Below are 22,142 nucleotides of genomic sequence, written 5' to 3'. Positions count from 1 at the left end.
TTTTGACATTGCTTCTTTTTAGCAGTTGGAAACTATGCCCCCACTAAAAAAGTAATTACTGCTGTCACTGCGGCTCCTTCTACAGACTTTTTAGTTTATGTTCTTTGCTTTTTTTATTCTCTAATAGTTTATTTCAGACTCGTTCTTTATATAATTTTATTTTCATGCTCGCTAGACGGTGTGTCTAAGGTGTTCAGCCTGACCGGGTTGCCTCCAAACACATCTGTGACGATTGCCTGGTTGACGGCACATGGAAGAGAATGTGATGCCAATCCTGAGGGGTTCATTTGGCATGTTGTTGGGCCCATCTGTACTGCACTGCATGGTGTCGTGGTTGCAAAGATGGACCTCGCCATGGGTGTTGAGAGTGAAGTTGCGCATCATGCAGACTATTGCACACAGTTTGAGTCATAACACAACATCCTGTGGCTGCATGAAAAGCATTATTCAACATGGTGACATTGCTATCAGGGTTCCTCCGAGCCATAATCCGTAGGTAGCAGTCATTCACTGCAGTAGTAGCCCTTGGGTGACCTGAGCGAGGCATGTCATCGACAGTTCCTCTCTCTCTCTACCTCCTCCATGTCAGAACAGCGCTTTGGTTCACTCCTAGATGCCTTGACACTTCCCTTGTTGAGAGCCCTTCCTGGCACAAAGTAACAATGTGGACATGATCGAAACATGGTATTGACCATCTTGGCATGGTTGAACTACAGACAACACGAGCCGTGTACCTCCTTCCAGATGAAATGACTGGAACTGATCGGCAGTTGGACCCCCTCCGTCTAGCAGGTACCACTCATGTGTGGTTGTCTACATCTTTGGCAAGTTCAGCGACATCTCTAACAGTCAAAGAGGCTGTGTCTGTGATGCAATAACCACAGTCAACCTCTATCTTCAAGAGTTCTGGAAACCGGGGTGATGCAAAACTTTTTCTGGTGTGTGTACAACAGATCAGAAATGAGAGACTTATCATAAAATTCCAAAAAATCTGTGGCAGTTAACTTCCATACCACACAAATTCTCAAGTCTCCAGATTTCTTAATAAAATCACTGGGCAGAAAGGGGTGGGGATGGTGGCAGCAAACTTTCGCTTGTCTCCACTGAATTTATTTCAAAGTCCAGTTGCAGCCAATGTCAGAATTTTATTTCATTTCATCACGTAAATCTGATTTACCAAATATTGTTAGATAAAATATAATTTTGAGTTACTTTATATTCTACTTATATTACAGTTTACTTTTGTTGAACATATACTTGAACTTAATAACTACTGTAATTATAAATTCCTCCCCCCATGAACCATGGACTTTGCCGTTGGTAGGGAGGCTTGCGTGCCTCAGCGATACAGATTGCCGTACCGTAGGTGTAACCACAACGGAGGGGTATCTGTTGACAGGCCAGACAAACATTTGGTTCCTGAAGAGGGGCAGCAGCCTTTTCAGTAGTTGCAAGGGCAACAGTCTGGATGATTGACTGACCTGGTCTTGTAACAATAACCAAAACAGCCTTGCTGTGCTCTTACTGCGAACGGCTGAAAGCAAGGGGAAACTACGGCCGTAATTTTTCCCGAGGGCATGCAGCTTTACTGTATGATTAAATGATGATGGCATCCTCTTGGGTAAAATATACCGGAAGTAAAATAGTCCCCAATTCGGATCTCCAAGCAGGGACTACTCAAGAGGATGTCGTTATCAGGAGAAAGAAAACTGGCGTTCTACGGATCAAAGCGTGGAATGTCAGATCACTTAATTGGGCAGGTAGGTTAGAAAATTTAAAAAGGGAAATGGATAGGTTAAAGTTAGATATAGTGGGAATTAGTGAAGTTCGGTGGCAGGAGGAACAAGACTTCTGGTCAAGTGACTACAGGGTTATAAACACAAAATCAAATAGGGGTAATGCAGGAGTAGGTTTAATAACGAATAGGAAAATAGGAATGCGGGTAAGCTACTACAAACAGCATAGTGAACGGATTATTGTGGCCAAGATAGACACAAAGCCCATGCCTACTACAGTAGTACAAGTTTATATACCAACTAGCTCTGCAGATGATGAAGAAATTGATGAAATGTATGATGAGATAAAAGAAATTATTCAGGTAGTGAAGGGAGACGAAAATTTAATAGACATGGGTGACTGGAATTCGTCAGTAGGAAATGGGAGAGAAGGAAACATAGTGGGTGAATATGGATTGGGGCTAAGAAATGAAAGAGGAAGCCGTCTGGTAAAATTTTGCACAGAGCATAACTTAGTCATAGCTAACACTTGGTTCAAGAATCATAAAAGAAGGTTGTATACATGGAAGAATACTGGAGATACTAGAAGGTATCAGATACATTATATAATGGTAAGACAGAGGTTTAGGAACCAGGTTTTAAATTGTAAGACATTTCCAGGGGCAGATGTGGACTCTGACCACAATCTATTGGTTATGACCTGTAGATTAAAACTGAAGAAACTGCAAAAAGGTGGGAATTTAAGGAGATGGGACCTGGATAAACTGAAAGAACAAGAGGTTGTACAGAGTTTCAGGGAGAGCATAAGGGAACAATTGACAGTAATGGGGGAAAGAAATACAGTAGAAGAAGAATGGGTAGCTTTGAGGGATGAAGTAGTGAAGGCAGCAGAGGATCAAGTCGGTAAAAAGACGAGGGCTAGCAGAAATCCTTGGGTAACTGAAGAAATATTAAATTTAATTGATGAAAGGAGAAAATATAAAAATGCAGTAAATGAAGCAGGCAAAAAGGAATACAAACGTCTCAAAAATGAGATCGACAGGAAGTGCAAAATGGCTAAGCAGGGATGGCTAGAGGACAAGTGTACGGATGTAGAGGCTTATCTCACTAGGGTATGATAGACACTGCCTACAGGAAAATTAAAGAGACCTTTGGAGAAAAGAGTGCCACTTGTATGAACATCAAGAGCTCAGATGGAAACCCAGTTCTACGCAAAGATGGGAAAGCTGAAAGATGGAAGGAGTATATAGAGGGTCTTTAAAAGGGCGATGTACTTGAGGACAATATTATGAAATTGGAAGGGGATGTAAATGAAGATGAAATGGGAGATATGACGCTGCGTGAAGAGTTTGACAGAGCACTGAAAGACCTCAGTCGAAACAAGGCCCCGGGAGTAGACAACATTCCATTAGAACTACTGACAGCCTTGGGAGAGCCAGTCCTGACAAAACTCTACCATCTGGTGAGCAAAATGTATGAGACAGGCGAAATTCCTTCAGACTTCAAGAAGAATATAACAATTCCAATCCCAAAGAAAGCAGGTGTTGACAGATGTGAAAATTACTGAACTATCAGCTTAATAAGTCACAGCTGCAAAATACTAACGCGAATTCTTTACAGACGAATGGAAAAACTGGTAGAAGCCGACCTCGGGGGAGATCAGTTTGGATTCTGTAGAAATGTTGAAGCACGTGAGGCAATACTGACCGTACAAAGTATCTTAGAAAAAAGATTAAGGAAAGGCAAACCTATGTTTCTAGCATTTGTAGACTAGAGAAAGCTTTTCACGATGTTGACTGGAATACTCTCTTTCAAATTCTAAAGGTGGCAGGGGTAAAATACAGGGAGGGAAAGGCTATTTACTATTTGTACAGAAACCAGATGGCAGTCAGAAGAGTCGAGGGTCATGAAAGGGAAGCAGTGGTTGGGAAAGGAGTGAGACAGGGTTGTAGCCTCTCCCCGATGTTATTCAATCTGTTTATTGAGCAAGCAGTAAAAGAAACAAAAGAAAAACTCAGAGCAGGTATTAAAATCCGAGGAGAAGAAATAAAAACTTTGAGGTTCGCCGATGACATTGTAATTCTGTCAGAGACAGCAAAGGACTTGGAAGAGCAGTTGAACGGAATGGACAGTGTCTTCAAAAGAGGATATAAGATGAACATAAACAAAAGCAAAACGAGGCTAATGGAATGTAGTCGAATTAAGTCGGGTGATGCTGAGGGAATTAGATTAGGAAATGAGACCCTTAAAGTAGTAAAGGAGTTTTGCTATTTGGGGAGCAAAATAACTGATGATGGTCGAAGTAGAGAGGATATAAAATGTAGACTGGCAATGGCAAGGAAAGTGTTTCTGAAGAAGAGAAATTTGTTAACATCGAGTATTGATTTAAGGGTCAGGAAGTCATTTCTGAAAGTATTTGTATGGAGTGTAGCCATGTATGGAAGTGAAACATGGACGATAAGTAGTTTGGACAAGAAGAGAATAGAAGCTTTCGAAATGTGGTGCGACAGAAGAATGCTGAAGATTAGATGGGTAGATCACATAACTAATGAGGAGGTATTGAATAGGATTGTGGAGAAGAGAAGTTTGTGGCACAACTTGACCAAAAGAAGGGATCGGTTGGTAGGACATGTTCTGAGGCATCAAGGGATCACCAATTTAGTATTGGAGGGCAGTGTGGAGGGTAAAAATCGTAGAGGGAGACCAAGAGATGAATACACTAAGCAGATTCAGAAGGATGTAGGTTGCAGTAGGTACTGGGAGATGAAGAGGCTTGTACAGGATAGAGTGGCATGGAAAGCTGCATCAAACCAGTCTCAGGACTGAAGACGACGACGACAACAACAACAACAACAACAACAATTATAAATTAATTGTATTCTTTAGCCTGTCAGGTACATACATACTCTGCAAACCACTGTGAACCGCATGGCAGAGGGTACTTTATTTCTTCCCATTCCAGTCACATATGGAATGTGGGAAGAAAGACTGTTCATTCTTTGACTGTTTTCCACGGATCTCACAAAGGAGGAAAACTTTCAGGGATGTGGACCTGGTCAACATAAGATAATAACTTTAACATAAGATAACTTTAACATAAGATAATACATCAGAGAAACTTAATCAGTTTGCTGTACTAACAGAAACTGTCAGTATGCTGCTTAATTCTATTCACACTTATGCTATCTAAATTTAATCACGTAAATTAGAAAGAAAACTGCTACTCTGAACAATGCTACTGTCTCTCCAGTTTTATTATACAGATTTTGTGCTGCTGTTACTAGGAGCTCATCTTTCACATGAAATAGTTTTACATTGGTAAGAAGTTGCAACAAAGCAAGCTGGTCCTTTCCAGCTGTTATGTTTTTCTTGCCTCCAAAAATTATTATTTTTTGTTTTTGAAATTTCATGATCTCTTCAATAATGTTATTTGGGTGATGTGCATAGTACCTAAAATTCCAAATATTGACCCAGGGCTTAACCAACCTAATTTTATTATCCACTACATTCCTTTTGTTATCAAAAGTCAATGAGCCAGCTATTATGCCTAAAAACTGCATTAATTGCAAAACATCAGTCATTTTGGTTTTCACAGTCATTGTTCATTTCTCAACATACACTTGATTACTAAGTTCCTAATAAAATAGATAAAAAAGATATATAAATAAGTGAAGTACCCATACATCCAATGATGAAAATATGTTAGCATTCATTTTGTTTCAGAGTAGTTAGCTTCCTTAGTAATAATGTTACTGAAAGAGAATTCCATATTTAGGAAAACTAGCCAGTGTAACTGAATAGAAGTTATCATAATACCTAAAAGTACTAGTTAAAACAAATATGCCTGTACTTTTCAGTTATTTAGAAATGTAAATCTTTAACTGTAATTGTGAAAATCTAGTAAACAACAATAGTTTACAAAGGTCTAATTCTTGTAAATCTACATAAGGATCTTGTTGTGAGCCATTTTGAGTTAGTTTGCAGAAAGAATCACAACCTAAGTCCATCAATATTGTGTAATGTACCACACACATAGTGTAAAATACACGAGAAATGGTATCTCAATTTTTCTAGAATTCGTGTTCAGGGGTTTATTCAATAATTCACTAACTGTTTTAAACGATTAATTGGATGGTAAATGTGAAATTAATATCATAAATTGTGCCAATCTTCAGTAATGCCCACTGTAAACTGTGACAAACTTCAATATTTCTCACTGTGAAAATAGGATCAAGCTCTGAACAGGGTTACTGCCAATATTTACTGTGCATGTTATTTTTGTACTGGTATGACAGACTTCGAGGACTTAATAACTTAATTCAGTGATAATTAATTATAATTATTTGCCACACATGAACTTGGGTGTCACTTCAGTGTTAGGTTACTCCACGTTGACAGCAAGTGTTACTGTCTTTGTCAGAGTAACTGCATTGAACAGACATATTTACATAAATATGTACTTTCCTTGCATTGAAGAGATGTATTTAAATGAAAAAATTATTTTCTATTCAGTCATATTTATTCAATTTAAATGTTTATATGTGATTTATCTTGAGGCTAATATGCTTCATCACCAGATACAAATTTACGGCCCCAGCTAAGCTTTTGAGTTCTCAACTACCACTGCCAGAGACTGGCAGCATAAATTGGTATCTGATGATTAAGTGTATTACCTTCGAAATTCATCCCTCACAATAATTTTATACCACTCAGTACAAGTAAACAAAACATTAAATCTGTCATGAGAAGTTGATTTTTCTATGTGATGCATCAGCATGCAAAAAATAATAATACACGATTACGTGATGTTGTTCTTGGCTTTTAAAAAAGGAATAACACAAAATGCTGATTATACATCATTTAATTCAATTTGGTATAAATATTGACATAAATATTACAAACAATATTGTACAGAAACACTGTGTGCTGGAAAAATCTGAAAAATGACTGAATTGCAGCACAAAAGACAATATAGTTTAATAAAATGAATATTCTTTGTGATCTGGAACACACAGATCACACACAACACACCTGTAATCTTTATGCCATTTTCTGATTCAGAAGTTACCGAAAAAGATGTTGACAACATTTGGCTCTGTAAGGCACTAAATGAAAACCCGATTCATTAGGAACGTACAGTGCCCCACCACTGGGTATTTGCTTTCTATCACTTATTACCTAGAAAACTACTGAACACACACAAATCACGACTGAAAATTATCCGATAAAAGAAAACTACAAAGCTCGTCACTTCTATAAACTATGGCAGGAATTGTCAGAGGCACAAAAATGATGAAAGGTATATTATGAGCAAGAAAAGTCAGCTATTTTGATGTATAGCACTCAGTCATTAAAACACACCAAACAGCATATGCTCCAGATAACAGAGGACTTCGAAACAGCAAGGGTTTGCTGTGACACACTCAGTTTAGTCAATGAACTTTGTAATAAACCAAAACATATTTCATTGAGCACATATAATGATTATAATAGGAATTACGTCACAAAGGTACGAAGCATAAAACGTGGGTTTTGCAAGACACTACTGAACCTGCCGATTTCCGAGTTATATTGTGTGTCTCTCTGGTAATCCACAAGCACGCTCTAAAAGTCCCGTACGAGACTGAATGCTGGCACTGCCCTCAGGCTGAAGACTTAGCAGCCTCGGATTGCTCCATCGTCCCGTCGTTGCCCGGCGGGGGTGATTCCTGATGAGTTCCACCATCCACCTTCTGACGTTTCCGCCTCTGGAGGTCAGCCAGTGTCTGCTCAATCGATCGGACATCCTTCTTGTTCTCGCTAGGTACTGGAATGTTACAATTTCAGTTTTATTCATACTGACAAGTGTTAATATGAAACAATGGAATGCCAAACAATGTCTTACATCTACATGGTTACTCTACAATTCACACTTAAGTGCCTGGCAGAGGGTTCATCGAACCATTCATACTACTTCTCTACCATTCCACTCTCGAATGGCGCATGGGAAAAAGGAACAACTAAATCTTTCCGTCCGAGCTCCGATTTCTCTTATTTTATTAGGATGATGATTTCTCCCTATGTAGGTGGGTGTCAACAAAATATTTTTGCATTCAGAAGAGAAAGTTGTTGACTGAAGTTTTGTAAATAGATCTCGCCGCAAAGAAAACTGCCTTTGTTAGAGTGACTGCCACCCCAACTCGTGTATCATATCAGTGACACTCTCACCCCTATTGCATGATAACACGAAACTAGCTGCCCTTATCTGCACTTTTTCCATGTCCTCCATCAATCCTACCTGGTAAGGATCCCACACCACGCAGCAATATTCCAGCAGAGGACGGCCAGGTCTAATGTAGGCTGTCTCTTTAGTGGGTTTGTCACATCTTCTAAGTGTTCTGCCAACAAAGCACAGTCTTTTTTCGCCTTCCCCACAGTATTATCTATGTGGTCTTTCCAATTTAAGTTGCTCATAATTGTAATTCCTAGGTATTTAGCCGAATTGACATCTCTTAGATTTGCGCAATTTATCATATACCCAAAATTTATAGGAATTCTTTTAGTACCCATGTGGATGACCTCGCACTTTTCTTTGTTTAGTGCCAATTGCCACTTTTCGCACCATACAGAAATTCTCTCTAGATCATTTTGTAATTGTAATTGATTGTCTGATGATTTTACTACACGGTAAATTACAGCGTCATCTGCAGACAGTCTAAGGTGGCTGCTCAGATTATTACCTACATCATTTATGTAAATCAGGAAGAGCAGAGGGCCTATGACACTACCTTGCAGGACACCAGATATCATTTCTGTTTTACTCGATGATTTACCGTCTATCACTACGAAATGAGACCTCTCTAAGAGGTAATCACGAAGCCAGTCACACAACTGAGACGATACTCTGTATGCACGCAATTTGATTAATAGTCGCTTGTGAGGAATTGTATCAAAAGCCTTCTGGAAATCTAGGAATATGGAATCGATCTGAGATCGCTTGTCGAAAGCACTCATTACTTCATGGGAATAATGAGCTAGCAATGTTGCACAAGAATGATATTTTCTGAATCTGTGTGGGTTATGTATCAGTAAGTCATTTTCTTCAAGGTGATTCATAATGTTCGAGTACAGTATATGCTCCAAAATGCTTTAAGTAATAGAGAGATTGGTAACAGAAAGTCCTCTGTGGAATATCCCAGTCTATCCATTGGCCACACCAATTCCTGACCCCTCGCCACATGGGTCATATGACTGGGGAATAACAGGTGTGAGACCTATTTGATATACCCACCTGGAACATCCTCTTCCAGTCCCTTCACAGATTTGTCCCACCTATCTGAGACAGAGCCGCCTGTGAAAACAGTCATGTCAAAATCAGCTCTGCTGTAACCCCTGCACTGTGGCTATGAGCAGAGCTGACCACTCAGTGGCAGAATATGTTCCTCATCATAAGTGCTGGATATCATGGCTGCTCCAAAACCTGCAGAACTGTACAATTGGTTCTGCTCTTTATACAATACAAATATTTGAATGTGCCAATTGTTCTACTGAAGTTTCTAATGCCACTTTTGTTTGAATACATGTGCTTCTTGGTGTTTGCAAAAGTACTTCATGTATTACGATACTTTTCTGTTATTACAGTTTCTTTATGCTTTTTAAACCTAACATAAATGTTTTTTATAGTTAAAATTCAAGAATGTAACCCCCCCCCCCCCAGATAATCAGTTGTCCTGATGATTATAAATTGCATATAAGCAAATGTAAACAAAGTCATAAATTTTAAAAGATGAACTAATTCACATTACTCAATAACACGAGTTTCTAATTTTACAATTACAATTTGCAATTTATATCTTCATAAACCGTTCATAATTCATTTGTTCTGTAACAGTGTCTTTAGTTATGAGATCACATGAGGTGGCAGGGGGGGGGGGGGGGGGAGAAACAAGGATATATCAGTATGAGTACGTAGTGGCTGGTTGTACAAAGTAGCCAGACACATGCAAGTGTAAAGAGTCCATGAAGGATACGGTGGCCGATGCACAGTGCCAGTTTTCATCAGAAATGCTGAGCAAGTTCATTTGTTTGTTTGCAAGGGGAGGTTGACAGATCTGTGGCCTCTATTCCTTACAGTTGGTCAGTATTGTTTTAGACTGGAAGAACTTTAAGGAGTTTAAATTTAAGAATGTATTCCATCCACTTCCAAGATTAGGGCACTACTCAGCTCTGTCAAAGATTATTTGGGACTTACAATGCTTGGCATATACAAAATTCAATATCAATATGGAAATTCAAAAAAGGCTACAGCAGCTGGGAAAATTGGTGGTACTGAAACACTGTGAACAAGGGTCATGGGACGGAAGTTGGTGAGACTACAATGGTTACCAGTTCTTCCAGGTTTTGGAACAATGTTTGAAAAGAGGCAATTGAAATTAGATTGGCAGATAATTTGATTAATAAAGATAAGTGTTTTCCTCTTAGCCCAGTGTTTCACATTCTGCTATCTCACATGAAAATGCAATGCTCTTTGGAGTGACCAGCTCGAGTGTTTGAAGATAGTCTCTGAGTGCAGTATATAGTTGGTGCCGGTGTTCTACCAGGAGTGGTTCTCCGAGTCCTGTGTAGGGGAGCAGCAACTGTGAAGGGAAGTGCATGAACCGTGTACGGTATATAAGGCCTGCATAGGATGAATATTTGCAGCCTTAGTTCAGTTTTCGGTGGGATGCAGTGGCAGCAGTGCTCTCCTGAAGACAGTAGACGGATAGATCACCAAAAGATCAAATTGTATTGATTTTAGAATCCGGCAGCACACTTGAGGAGACTACGAAAATTGCATTTAGTAATAATGAGCATGTAACAGTTTGTCATTTATCTAATTGTTTTGTTTCCATCTGATTAAACCTTAATTGTAGTTCTGTTTGAGGTCCTGTATTACTATAGATGTAATATTCACAATTGTGTACATATTCTTCCTGTATATAAAAAAGATTCTAAATGTAATTTGTTATTAGGAGGAGATCCATAGTAAAATAACTTCTCTGATGATTCTATCAAGTCCACAATATTTCAGACCTGCCACACTATTTCCAAGAACTGATTAATGCTTTGGAGAGTTATGCCTGCTTCATTTTATCTATTACCTTTCTTTAGCTGCAGAAAAAGTACCACATGCACTTCATGAAATTTGACACTATTCTGTAATGTACATCAGTATATTAATAGATATGACAAATTTTGTTGAAGTGAATACCCATGCAAAACCTTCTCATGGATACTGTTGACCCATGATCTGTGTCCAAATGAAGACAATAAAATGAAGGACGTTACTCAGTCCTTGTAATTAGAGTTGCTGATCCAAAATGCATTGGACTCGAAACTGTATTACTTATTTAGCTATGTGATTCACAGACCATACAGATTTGGGCACTCCGTGATTTCCCTACGTCATTCCAGACAAATGCCAGGATGGTTCCTTTGAAAGGGTAGTGCCGATTTCCCTCCTCATTCCTGAAACATTTTGTGTTTCTGCTCAGTCTCTAATGAGCTGTTTGTTGACAGCAAAATAAACTCTAATCTTCCTTCCATCTTCAAGTCAATGCCACCATAATGTTTTGCATGTCAGATGTTGGTCAGTTGTAACTTCTTCATGCAAGCCACTGTGAGGAGTGTGTCTATAGCATAGTATCACATTTATTGTTGTTGTGGACAATGACAATGATGATGACACAAGAGAAAGAGTCAAACCAGAGTTGGCACATAACTTATTCCTCAGTAATGAGAGGGCTACCAGATTCACCTCTCTATCCGATTCGCTGATAATCATCGGTATTATATGTCCTAATTATGTGAGACAGTGTGGAGAGGTTTCCAAGTCTGGTAAGTACAATTTTTATGCTACACCATTATCTTTCCTCCTTTGCCAGTAGCGTAACAGTAGTAGTAGTAGTAGTAGTAGTAGTAGTAGTAGTAATCCCAGGGGGTTACTGTTCCCCTACCAGGTCTGTCCCCAGGTGTTGGATAGGAGAAGGCTCTATAGCTATGCAGGGTAAATGGGAAATAAAATACCACATGCTGACCAACACAGAAATCAAAAACCAAAGGTGACTGTCCACAGATTGGGTGCCCTTTGGTCAGTGTCTGTTCCCCAGGTTAGGGGCACCTGAGAGAAACTTCCAGGGCTAATAAACGTGGTTGTAAACAAGTGGCTCGAACAGCAGGTGCCACCCCATACACAATACTATCAGTCATGGAAGAGTGAGATGTGATACGAATTACCCCAGGTGAACAATACACCGCACCCAAGAGAAGCAGACAATTAGATAATGGGGTGTCTACAGTATTACACAGAGATGAGTTGGAGCATCTTGAAACCGCAAACAAGATTGAGTATAGAAAACGAAGTTACATAGCTACTTTCAACATCAATTCTCTTCTAAAACCTGGAAGATTAAAACAGCTTACAGACAGCCCTAAGAATCACAAATGTCTGATAACGCCCATACAGGAAACTAGATTCTTGGACGAAAACAGTTTCGATTCTGGAGGTTTTCGGATACGGGGAAGGGGGACAACAGCTCACCACACATTGGAACTGGCTTCATAACAGACAAAAATAAATTGAATTCCATTATCAATATTGAAGTCTTTCTGGCCATGGAAGAATGCAAGGAGTGATACAAGTAACATAAATAAAACGAACCAGACTGAGAAAGATGAAAATTTACCTTTTAACATTGACAGCCTACAAGACGAAAGTATCAGAACACTCTTTGCAGCCAGTATGGAAAGGAAACTGGTTGAATCATTTGAAGGAAGTACAGAGGAAATATATGACTATATAAAAGCTAATGTGAAAATCATAGCAACAGAGGTGTTGGGTAAAAAAGATAGCAACCACAACCATGCAGCAGAGTGGTAATCAGAGGAACTAGAGGTCCTCGTTACAGAAAAACGAAATGTGTTCCTTCAGTGGTTGAATGATAAATCAGAAGAAACAAGATCAATATACAAGGAAAAGAAGAATGAAGTGATGAAAAAAAATAAGGATGGCAAAAAATGAAGCATGGGAAAGAACATGCGACAAGGTGAATAGCAAATTAGGATTTGGGAGAGCAAAAGAAGCATGGTCAGTATTGAAAGGGCTTCGACAGGATACAAAAAGCAAAACTAATCTCCAACTGATAACACAAAAGGAATGGGAAGAGTATTTCCAAAAATTATTAAATGAGGACAGAGAAGAATATCTAGAAGAAGGAACAGGGGAAGATAAAGGACATGACGATGATGAGATCCAGATTTTAGAAAGTGAAGTACTTCAGGTGGGAAAGAATGGTAAATCACCGGGACCAGGCAATATCAATCTGGAGTGTCTGAAATATGGTGGTGGCAAAATTGTGAAACTGATAACACAGCTCTTCAACAAAATGATACATGGAGATTCAATACCCAATGAGATGAAGCTAGGTTACATTAATACAATAGTTAAGAAAGGGGATCGCAAAATTTGTTCAAGCTATTGAGGAATTTGTGTTACAAACACATTAATGAGAATTTTTGCGAAAGTAATTAAAAACAAACTGGGAAAAAATCTTAGAACCCAAGAAGAACAATGTGGATTCAGCGCTGGGAGATGATGTGTAGACCATATTTTCACATTACGACAGATTTTGAAGAAACATAGGAAAAATGAAAACATATAGGATTAATTTTCATAGATCTAGAAAAAGTGTATGATACTGTTCCAAGAAAATTACTTTGGAGAGCACTACATATGGCAAATGTAAACCCTTCCTTGATTAAAATAATACAACAGATGTACAAAGATAACATTTGCCAAGTGAAAGTTGGTAATAAACTTTCACAGAAATTTAGAACAAGAAAAGGCCTTTTACAGGACTGACCCATGTCACCATCATTATTTAAAATATATATAGATATTAGCCTTAGAACATGGTCTTGTAAATGTAATAGTATGGGATTAGAAATAAGAGATGGAGTTTACCTACATCATTTATTATTTGCTGATGATCAAGTAGTCATAGCACAAGATGGAGAGAATGCTAACTATATGTGATATCAACTAGCAATAGCATACAAAACTTAGGGTTTGAAGATTAATTACCAAAAAACAGAACAGATTCAGATGAGCTATACATTGAAGGAAAGAAAATCAAAAAGATAAACACTTTCTGTTATTTGGGATCAATTTTAGAAATCGAGGGAAAATCAGAGTCAGAAATCAATAAAAGAATTAGTAGCAGATGGAGGGTGATTGGGATGCTTAACTCAGTCTTATGGAGCAGGAATGTAATGAGCAGAACTAAAAAATTAATATACAAATCCATATTAGAGAGTGTGGTTCCGTATGGAACGGAAACCTGGACAATTAACATGAGGCACATTATAAAATTACAAGCTCTAGAGATGGACTTCTGGAGAAGATCGGCAAGAATCTCTACGAAAGAAAAGATAAGTTAACACTGAAGTAATAAGGAGAATGGAAATACAAGAAATAATATATGACGTAATGGATAGGAAGGAATTACAGTGGTACGGGCATGTACAACAAATAGAGAAAACCAGAATACCAAAATTGATACTGGAGTGGGAACCGGAGGGAGAAGAAGAAGAAGAAGAAGAAGAAGAAGAAGACGACCTATGACCACCTGGCTCCAAAATGTACAGCACACAATGAGGAGAATGGGCGCAGAGGAAGAAGACACACAAGATCGAAACACCTGGAGGAATATTTTTGAGAATATAGTTTAAGAAAGTTTATTGTTTGTATTGTAATTTCCACGTAAATTATTATGTTGGAGATAAGCCTCTGTAATGAGGCAAAGCTCAAAATAATAATAAAAATAAATTATCAATATTGAATCACAATCAGAAAGAGGCTCTACACTTATCTTCAAATCTTCCAATAAAGTATACACCATCGTGACTGCATATGCCCCCACAAATGAAGACAATAAAAAGGGCACAGAAAACGTGGAATGTTTTTAGGGCTAACTCAATGATGATGTGCAGAAAATACCAGAAAAAACACAATGTCCTACTTCTGAGGGATTTTAATGCCCAGATAGAGAAGAAGAAGAAATGCAAAAAAAAATTGTTGGAAACTTCTCAGCACATAATAGAGCTAGCGAAAATGGCACCAGACTGACAGAATTATGCCAAGCATACAACATTATCCTTACATCCACGGCCTTTAAAAAGCTACCCTGGAAACACGGGTCCCACCGAATCCACACCTACTTGAATTACAACTTGATCAAGTGGCAACAAAGTAAAGAGCCATAAAGAAATACAAAATGTCAAAGTCCTCAGAGAAGATAACCAAGATTCTGATCGCTAACTTTCTAAAATAAAACTCAAACCCATTCCAACCCTAAAAGAATAAAATGAGATTCAAAAAAGATAATAAACTCCAAGGAGTTTCCCCACACAACTGAAGACATGCAAAACCAAAACTGGTATCACGTACATGAAAGCCTAATAAGTAAAGCCAAACTATTAACTTCCTTAACCAAAGCCAAAAAACAAGCTTGGAAGACAAAAATGGAAATATTGGCCACAACAAGGATAATTGCAAAATATTGGCAGAATATTTCAGAAACATTCTCAACTGTGAAGAACCCACAGAAAAATGGACCTCAACAATAACAAATACTAACTATGAACCAGCCTACGCTGAAGAACTACAGACAGTTATTTCGAATCTCAAAAAGTATAAGGCCTCAGCAGAAAACCAAATCACAGCTGAACTTTGGAAAAATGTCAACAAAAATGCCATAGATTCTCTCTGAAGCATCTTTGAACAAATCTGGTCAAATTAAAGAATCCTAGCTGAATGGAAGACAGCTCTCATATACCCGCTCCACAAGAAAGTGCCCAAACAAACTCCAACAACTCAGTCCTAGATATAACATATATGATATTCTCTAGAGTCCTACTAAATAGGACAGAACTCCAAGTACACCAGCAACTTTGAGAATACCAAGCAGGTTTCAGGAAAGGGAGATCCTCCCCAGGACATCTTAAACCTCACAACATACAAAAAATGAAGAGCAAAATCCTGTTTTCACTTTCATTGACTAAAAGAGTTAAACCTAAGCAACAAAACAACTAACCTAATCAGAGAAACCCTTATGACTACATACTCAAATTCATGGGTGGACTCTCCAACGCTTTTGAGATAAAAACTGGTGAATGGCAAGATGACTCACTTTACTGCTATTTATGTGTCCTAGGAAAAATAGAGAGTGGAACATACTGGACTCTGACTAGGAACAAAAAACAAAGACATCAAAGTCAGTTGTCTAGCCTTTGCACATGATATGGCCCTAATAGCCAAGGCATAGGAAGAAGCCACAGAACACATCCTCAAACTACAAAAACAGCTGAAAAATAGGTCTCCAAATCTCCTTTGAAAAGGTCAAGATATTGATGAACACAAGAAATCCTCCAAAACTGACATTGTCAAAGAATTTAAATATCTTGGAGAACTGATCAGCTGGAATGACCTTGAGAAAAAGGAAAGATAATTTAGAAGAAGTAAAGTTGAACTGGTGTTCCAACTCACCAAACACATGCACAACAACAAGTTTCTGCCATGGAATGCAAAAATAAGACATTACCATACAGTAATCAAACCAGAAGTCCTGTATGCAGCGGAAACATTGTCCAGCACCAACCATCGCCCAGTTGAAAGGTCGGAGATGAAAGAAAGGAAGATATTAAGTAAAATCCTTGGTCCCAGATTTCAAAACAACAAATTAATTCATGTAAAAAATGCAAACCTTTATCAAACTACTGAAAAACTCTCAAACAAAATTAGGAAATGAAGAATTGATTTTTATGGACACATCCTCAGAACAGAAAAAAAATTACTATTTCCACAACGAAAATCACAACAAAATTGGTTTAAGGAAGTGGAGGACTTACGATAACTCCGAATAACAGAAAATATACTCCCCACATAGTAGAGTGAAACAAAAGAAGAAGAAGAAGAAGAAGAAGAAGAAGAATTGGCACTGATGAAATATCAATTTGCCAACTATGAAAGAGTCTTTACTGGAATCTGCACCAATTATTCACCTATACATCAAATAGTCCTAGGTATTTGGGACATTTCCAACTAGTGATGAAATATGAAAAGCAACATAGTTAACTCATTTGGTGTGTTTACTGTTATAAATCATAATAATACTGATAATAATAATGAGTTATATGACCTCCACTGCTCCCAACCCATATTTCCCACACATTCGCATATCCAACTCCATGCATCTTCATCTCCCCTACAAATCTCCTAATGTCACCTTCCCACCTCTCATAGTCTCAGTGTTTCCCTGTTTCACCTCTCTGTATGGGGCCCAGACCCTCTACAGTCATAATTATCTCTTCCTCTCAAGTCTGTCCCCTGCCCATTTATTCCTCTCCCAAAAATTCCAAATTCATGTTCCCAATGCTTACTGCATTACACATTTATATCTGACTGCCATTAGTCAGAACTGGTAATGCATTCAAATTGTAGATGTTTCTTTCTGGACACACAAAAATCTTAGATCAAGGAGAAAAAAAAATTATGTTTGATGATGGCATTATAATATTGTCACAGATATTAAAGAATGAGAAACTAAAGTCCGTCAATAAGTTTTGTTATTTGGCCAGCAAAATTCTTGATGATGCCCAAAGTAGAGAGGATAGAGAGAGAGAGAGAGAGAGAGAGAGAGAGAGAGAGAGAGAGACTCTTTTAACATCAAATACAAATTTCATTGTCAGGAAGTCTTTTATAAAGGGATTTCACAAGAGCGTAGCCTTGTGTGAAAGTTAAATTTGTATGATAAACACTCTAGGCAAGGAGGGAATAAAAGTGTATGAAATGTAGTGGTACAGAAGAATGCTGAAGATTAGATAGATAAAAGAAGATGAGAGAAAGAAGGGACTGGTTGATAGGATACATTCTGAAGCAATAAGTAACAGTCTATTTACTAACAGAAGAAAGCATGGAGGGGAGGGGGGGGGGGAGGAATACAGTAGAAGGGGTCGGAGAGAAGAATACAATAAGCACATTCAAATGATTGGAAGTTGTTGTAATTGTGCAGAGATGAAAAGAGGCTCTCTCAGATAGAGCAGTGTGGAGAGCTGCACTAATACAGTCTTCGGAAGGAAGGAAAATCAGTGTTTGGGAAGGAAGGAAAATCAGTGTTTGATGTCTCACAGACAATGAGGTCATTAGAGATGGAGCACCTGAGCATAAGGAAGGATGGGGGAGGAAATCAGAAGCACCTTTCAAAGAAATCATCCCATTTGCCTAGAACAATTTAGGTAAATCACAAAAAACCTAAATCATTGAGGCCAGACACAGATTTAGAATGTCGTCCTTCCGCTTGTGAGTCCGACCATACTAAATTCCTGTAACTGATATGCAAGATTTTTTTCCTGTCCAGCATGTTGAGCATGATGATTAATGATACTTGAAACTGTACTAATCAACTGGAAATTAATAGCAGCAGTTGCAATTTTATTTTTTAACATCAAAACCAGCTTCACCAACCAGAGCTATTTTCAACTGGTTATCTGAATAAAGATACATAACAACATTAAAAAGCAAGGGACAAATGGATTATATTACATAAAAAAGAGAAAGTAACAACAAACATCATTAAGACAATACAGCATAGTATGAAATACATCATGTTAAATACACTGAAGAGCCAAAAAAACTGTTACACAAGTCTAACATCGTGTAGGACCCCTGCGAGCATGCAGAAGTGCCCCAATACAATGCGGCATGGACTCGACTAATGTCTGAAGTAGTGTTGGAGGGAACTGACACCATGAATCCTCCAGTGCTGTCAATAAATCCTTAAGAGTATGAGGGGGTGGAGATCTTTTCTGAACAGCATGTTGCAAGGCATCCCAATTATGCTTAATAATGTTCATGTCTGGGGAGTTTGGCATCCAGTGGAGGTGTTTAAACTCAGAAGTGTGTTCCTGGAGCCACTCTGTAGCAATTCTGTACGTGTGGGGTCTCACACACTGTCCTGCTGGAATTGCCCATGTCTGTCAGCATGCACACTGGACATTGTAACATTACAGGACATATTGGGACATATTGAAGTATTCGATACTGTAGACTTTTAGGGGATGTCGATACAGATATGCAAAATGTAAAGGGAAACTTTGGTGATGTTTAAATATTGTACTGTGTCAATATTAGGACATTTTGCACAGAAAGAACAAAAATAGAATTAATGTAAATATATATTAGTGTTAGTAACCTATTTTCATTCAATTTTGTAATTATATTTCATTTTGTAAAAGAAAGACTCACTGTTTGTTGTTGCTCTGATTAATTGTATAAATTATCAGTCTTGAGCTAAATTATTTCGTATAATATGGACAAGATACTTTTAAAAACTCACCAGCTAAAGAGAAAGTCTGTGAATGAGCGTTTGATGCGCACTTCTGGAGCTTTCTATGGAGAGGTTCTGTATTATGATCGCAAAAATGCGAAAACTTGTGAAAGCTGTTTCATGGCCTAGTTTCGAAAGACGATTTGTATCAAGAAATATTGCTGAAGGGATTTATTTACGTTTTGAAACACGATTTAAATCATTTTACATATAAATAGTTGTTCTAAATCACTCAAGAAATATCCAGAATCAAATGTCAAGATATTTCTGGAAACATCGGTACAAATCTGGTGAAGGTTATCCAAAAGCTGGTAGAAAAATGTTATAAAATCTATTTGGAAATTATGCTTGTAAGAATTTATATGTACTGATCCTTTTACTTACTTTAATCTGTACTAAAATTATGTAATGTCTAATTTAGTTTTACGTTGTGAATTGCTATCGTATTGTAAACAAAACATTGTCAAAGACTCTCATTGTTTGGAAAGATATTAATACACCTAGGAGTTGTCAGTGGTCAGTTCAGTTCGGATATGCAGTGCGGTTAGCTCGGAGAGTCAGTAGTTGTTGAGTCTGTGAAGTCTGTCAGTTCTGTTTGTAAATAAACGTCTGTAATGAAGAATTACTTGTTGTCGTCAATATGAACTCAAGACCTTTTGCACGAAGCAGACACCTCCTAATGCAACGTTTTAATTTGGTGTTGAGGAGCTGAAATGTTATAATTTGGTGCAGAAAGTCCTGGGACGTTATAATTTGGTTGAGGAAGCTGGGATGTTATAACATGATGGATGCACATGATCAGACAGGATGCTTATGTACATATCACCTGTTAGAGTCATATCTAGACATATCAGGGGACCCATATTACTCCAACTGCACACGCCTAACACCATTGTAGAGCCTCCACCAGCTTGAACAGACCTCTGCTGACACACAGGGTCTATGGATTCATAACTGCATACATCCATCAGCTCAATACAATTTGAGATGAGACTTGTCCAAACCAGGCAACATGTTTCCAGTCATCAACAGTCCAATGTCGGTGTTGACAGGCCCATGCGAGGTGTAAAGCTTTGAGTCACATAGTCATCAAGGGCACAAAAGGGGGTCTTCGGCTCTGAAAGCCCATATTGATGATGTTTTGTTGCTCATGCTCCGACTATAACACCACATTCAGATTCACTCAAATCTTGATAACCTGCCGTTGAAGAAGCAGTAACCAATCTAACAACTGTGCCAGACACTTGTTGTCTTGTATATGCATAGCCAACCGCAGTGCCGTATTATGCCTATTTACATCCAACCGCAGAGCCGTATTATGCCTATTTACATATCTCTGTATTCAAATACACATGCCTATAGCAGTTTCTTTGGCACTTCTGTGTAAATAACATTGTATAACAACTTGTCCAAATTTTAACAAGAAAGCATACATAATAAACAAACTTATGAGCCTAGTGTTATGGAAGTACACAGATACAGACTGGTGAGAATGCGAAGAGGCAATGCTTAAATAGGAGAGGCGCAGCAAACGACAACAAAATGCAGCATTACATAGTTCAGAAAATATTTATAGAGACACATATGATGGAACAGCATAAAAAGAAATAATATGAAAAAAGTAAAGACAAGAGATTATGCTCAGAGAACCTTGATGGAAAAGTGTCAAGGCTAGAAAGCCAGCAATGGTGCACAAGCACTATCAGGAAATTTAACTCTGTACACAAACAAGATATTTACACAACGTGAAGTCTGAAGTACTGAGCACGGGCTGCTGTTTACAGTAAGTGAGGTACACATACGGTGTAACAATAAGTGATAGTGCTAGGTTCATATACGTTTGAACATATTGAACTCATTCTGGAAGGTATCACAAAAAAACAATTTTTTAGAGTATTTCTGTTCTTTAATAATTTTGTTCTTATCGTAGTGCACATGCTTACAATATTGCATTTCTTACAGAAAGTGCGTAGGGGAGTCCTGCTCCACTTTGTGCAAAACTGTAACGTTATTTTCAATACTGGTAACATTACGTGATTGGGTGGGAAGCAAACGTGAATTTATCTTCTACATTTTTTCTCCCTGTTTGTATACGTTCGTTGTATAGAGTTCTGAAATGTCTGCACGTTTGGCCGGTATAAAAAGCTTTGTGGTCAGTGTACTGGATTTTACATTACCTGTAACTGCAAAATTGTTATTGTTACTTTTAATATTATGTACAAGCAACTGACTTAGTGTGTTAATGGCCTTGAAAGAAGTTCTAACATTAAACCTATAGAGCAACGCATTGACATTACATGAAGCATTGCCATAGAAGGGAAAGAAGAGAAATTCTGAATTTTCTGTAAGCTCATCACAGTAGCTGTCAGCTGTGTTCTGAGGAAGATGAGATTTAGAATTATAAATTCCAGGAACTGAATATCTATTGAAATAACATTTTTTTTTATACTGTTAAGCGGACATGCTTCTTGGTCTATAGAAAAGAGAATTTCATGCTGATTTAAAAAATGTATAGTTTATGGGCATTATCATTTTCAGTTTGTTCTAAAATTGATGTTGAACATAATGTTGCACAGGGGCCACGCCCATTTGTCAGTTTGAAGTGCGTCAGAATAGGTGATGCATTATTTTGTTGTTCTGTTTTTTCTGTCGTTAGTTACGGATCATTAACACAGGCGTATTCTAGAAGGCACTGACTCCTGGAACCAAAGTACAGGCATGTCTAGAAGGCTATGGTTCGAACGTACACAAAGATCTGAGAATATATGATTTTGGAATTTCATACACGTGTGGTTTTGTAGTTATTGTGTGTTGTTTTGTTTCTCTCTCTCTCTCTCTCTCTCTCTCTCTCTCTCTCTCTCTGTGTGTGTGTGTGTGTGTGTGTGTGTGTGTGTGTGTGTGTGTGTGTGTGTGTGTGTGTGTGTGTGTGTTTCTTGTGCTACAAATGCCAAGAGTAAAGAAATTTAGCCCCAAACAAAAGTTTCACGGCAACCAGTTCCAAACA

The 22,142-nt window shown here is 38.1% G+C and overlaps 1 protein-coding gene across 1 annotated transcript in view; it reads right to left on the bottom strand.

Annotated features, from left to right (window-relative positions):
- Positions 1–6,579: 6,579 nt before the first annotated feature.
- LOC126295275 (sperm-associated antigen 7 homolog) overlaps positions 6,580–22,142 on the bottom strand; it is an 81,196-nt gene continuing 65,633 nt past the window's right edge. Inside the window, exon 6 of the mRNA XM_049987704.1 lies at positions 6,580–7,542. Within this exon, the coding sequence (XP_049843661.1) occupies positions 7,379–7,542 (164 nt within the window). The 3' untranslated portion in view covers positions 6,580–7,378. The remainder of the gene's footprint in view (positions 7,543–22,142) is intronic.

The sequence above is a fragment of the Schistocerca gregaria genome, chromosome 11, assembly GCF_023897955.1.
Source record: "Schistocerca gregaria isolate iqSchGreg1 chromosome 11, iqSchGreg1.2, whole genome shotgun sequence".
NCBI classification, from domain to species: Eukaryota; Metazoa; Arthropoda; class Insecta; order Orthoptera; family Acrididae; genus Schistocerca; species Schistocerca gregaria.
This window is presented reverse-complemented; position numbering and strand designations above follow the sequence as displayed.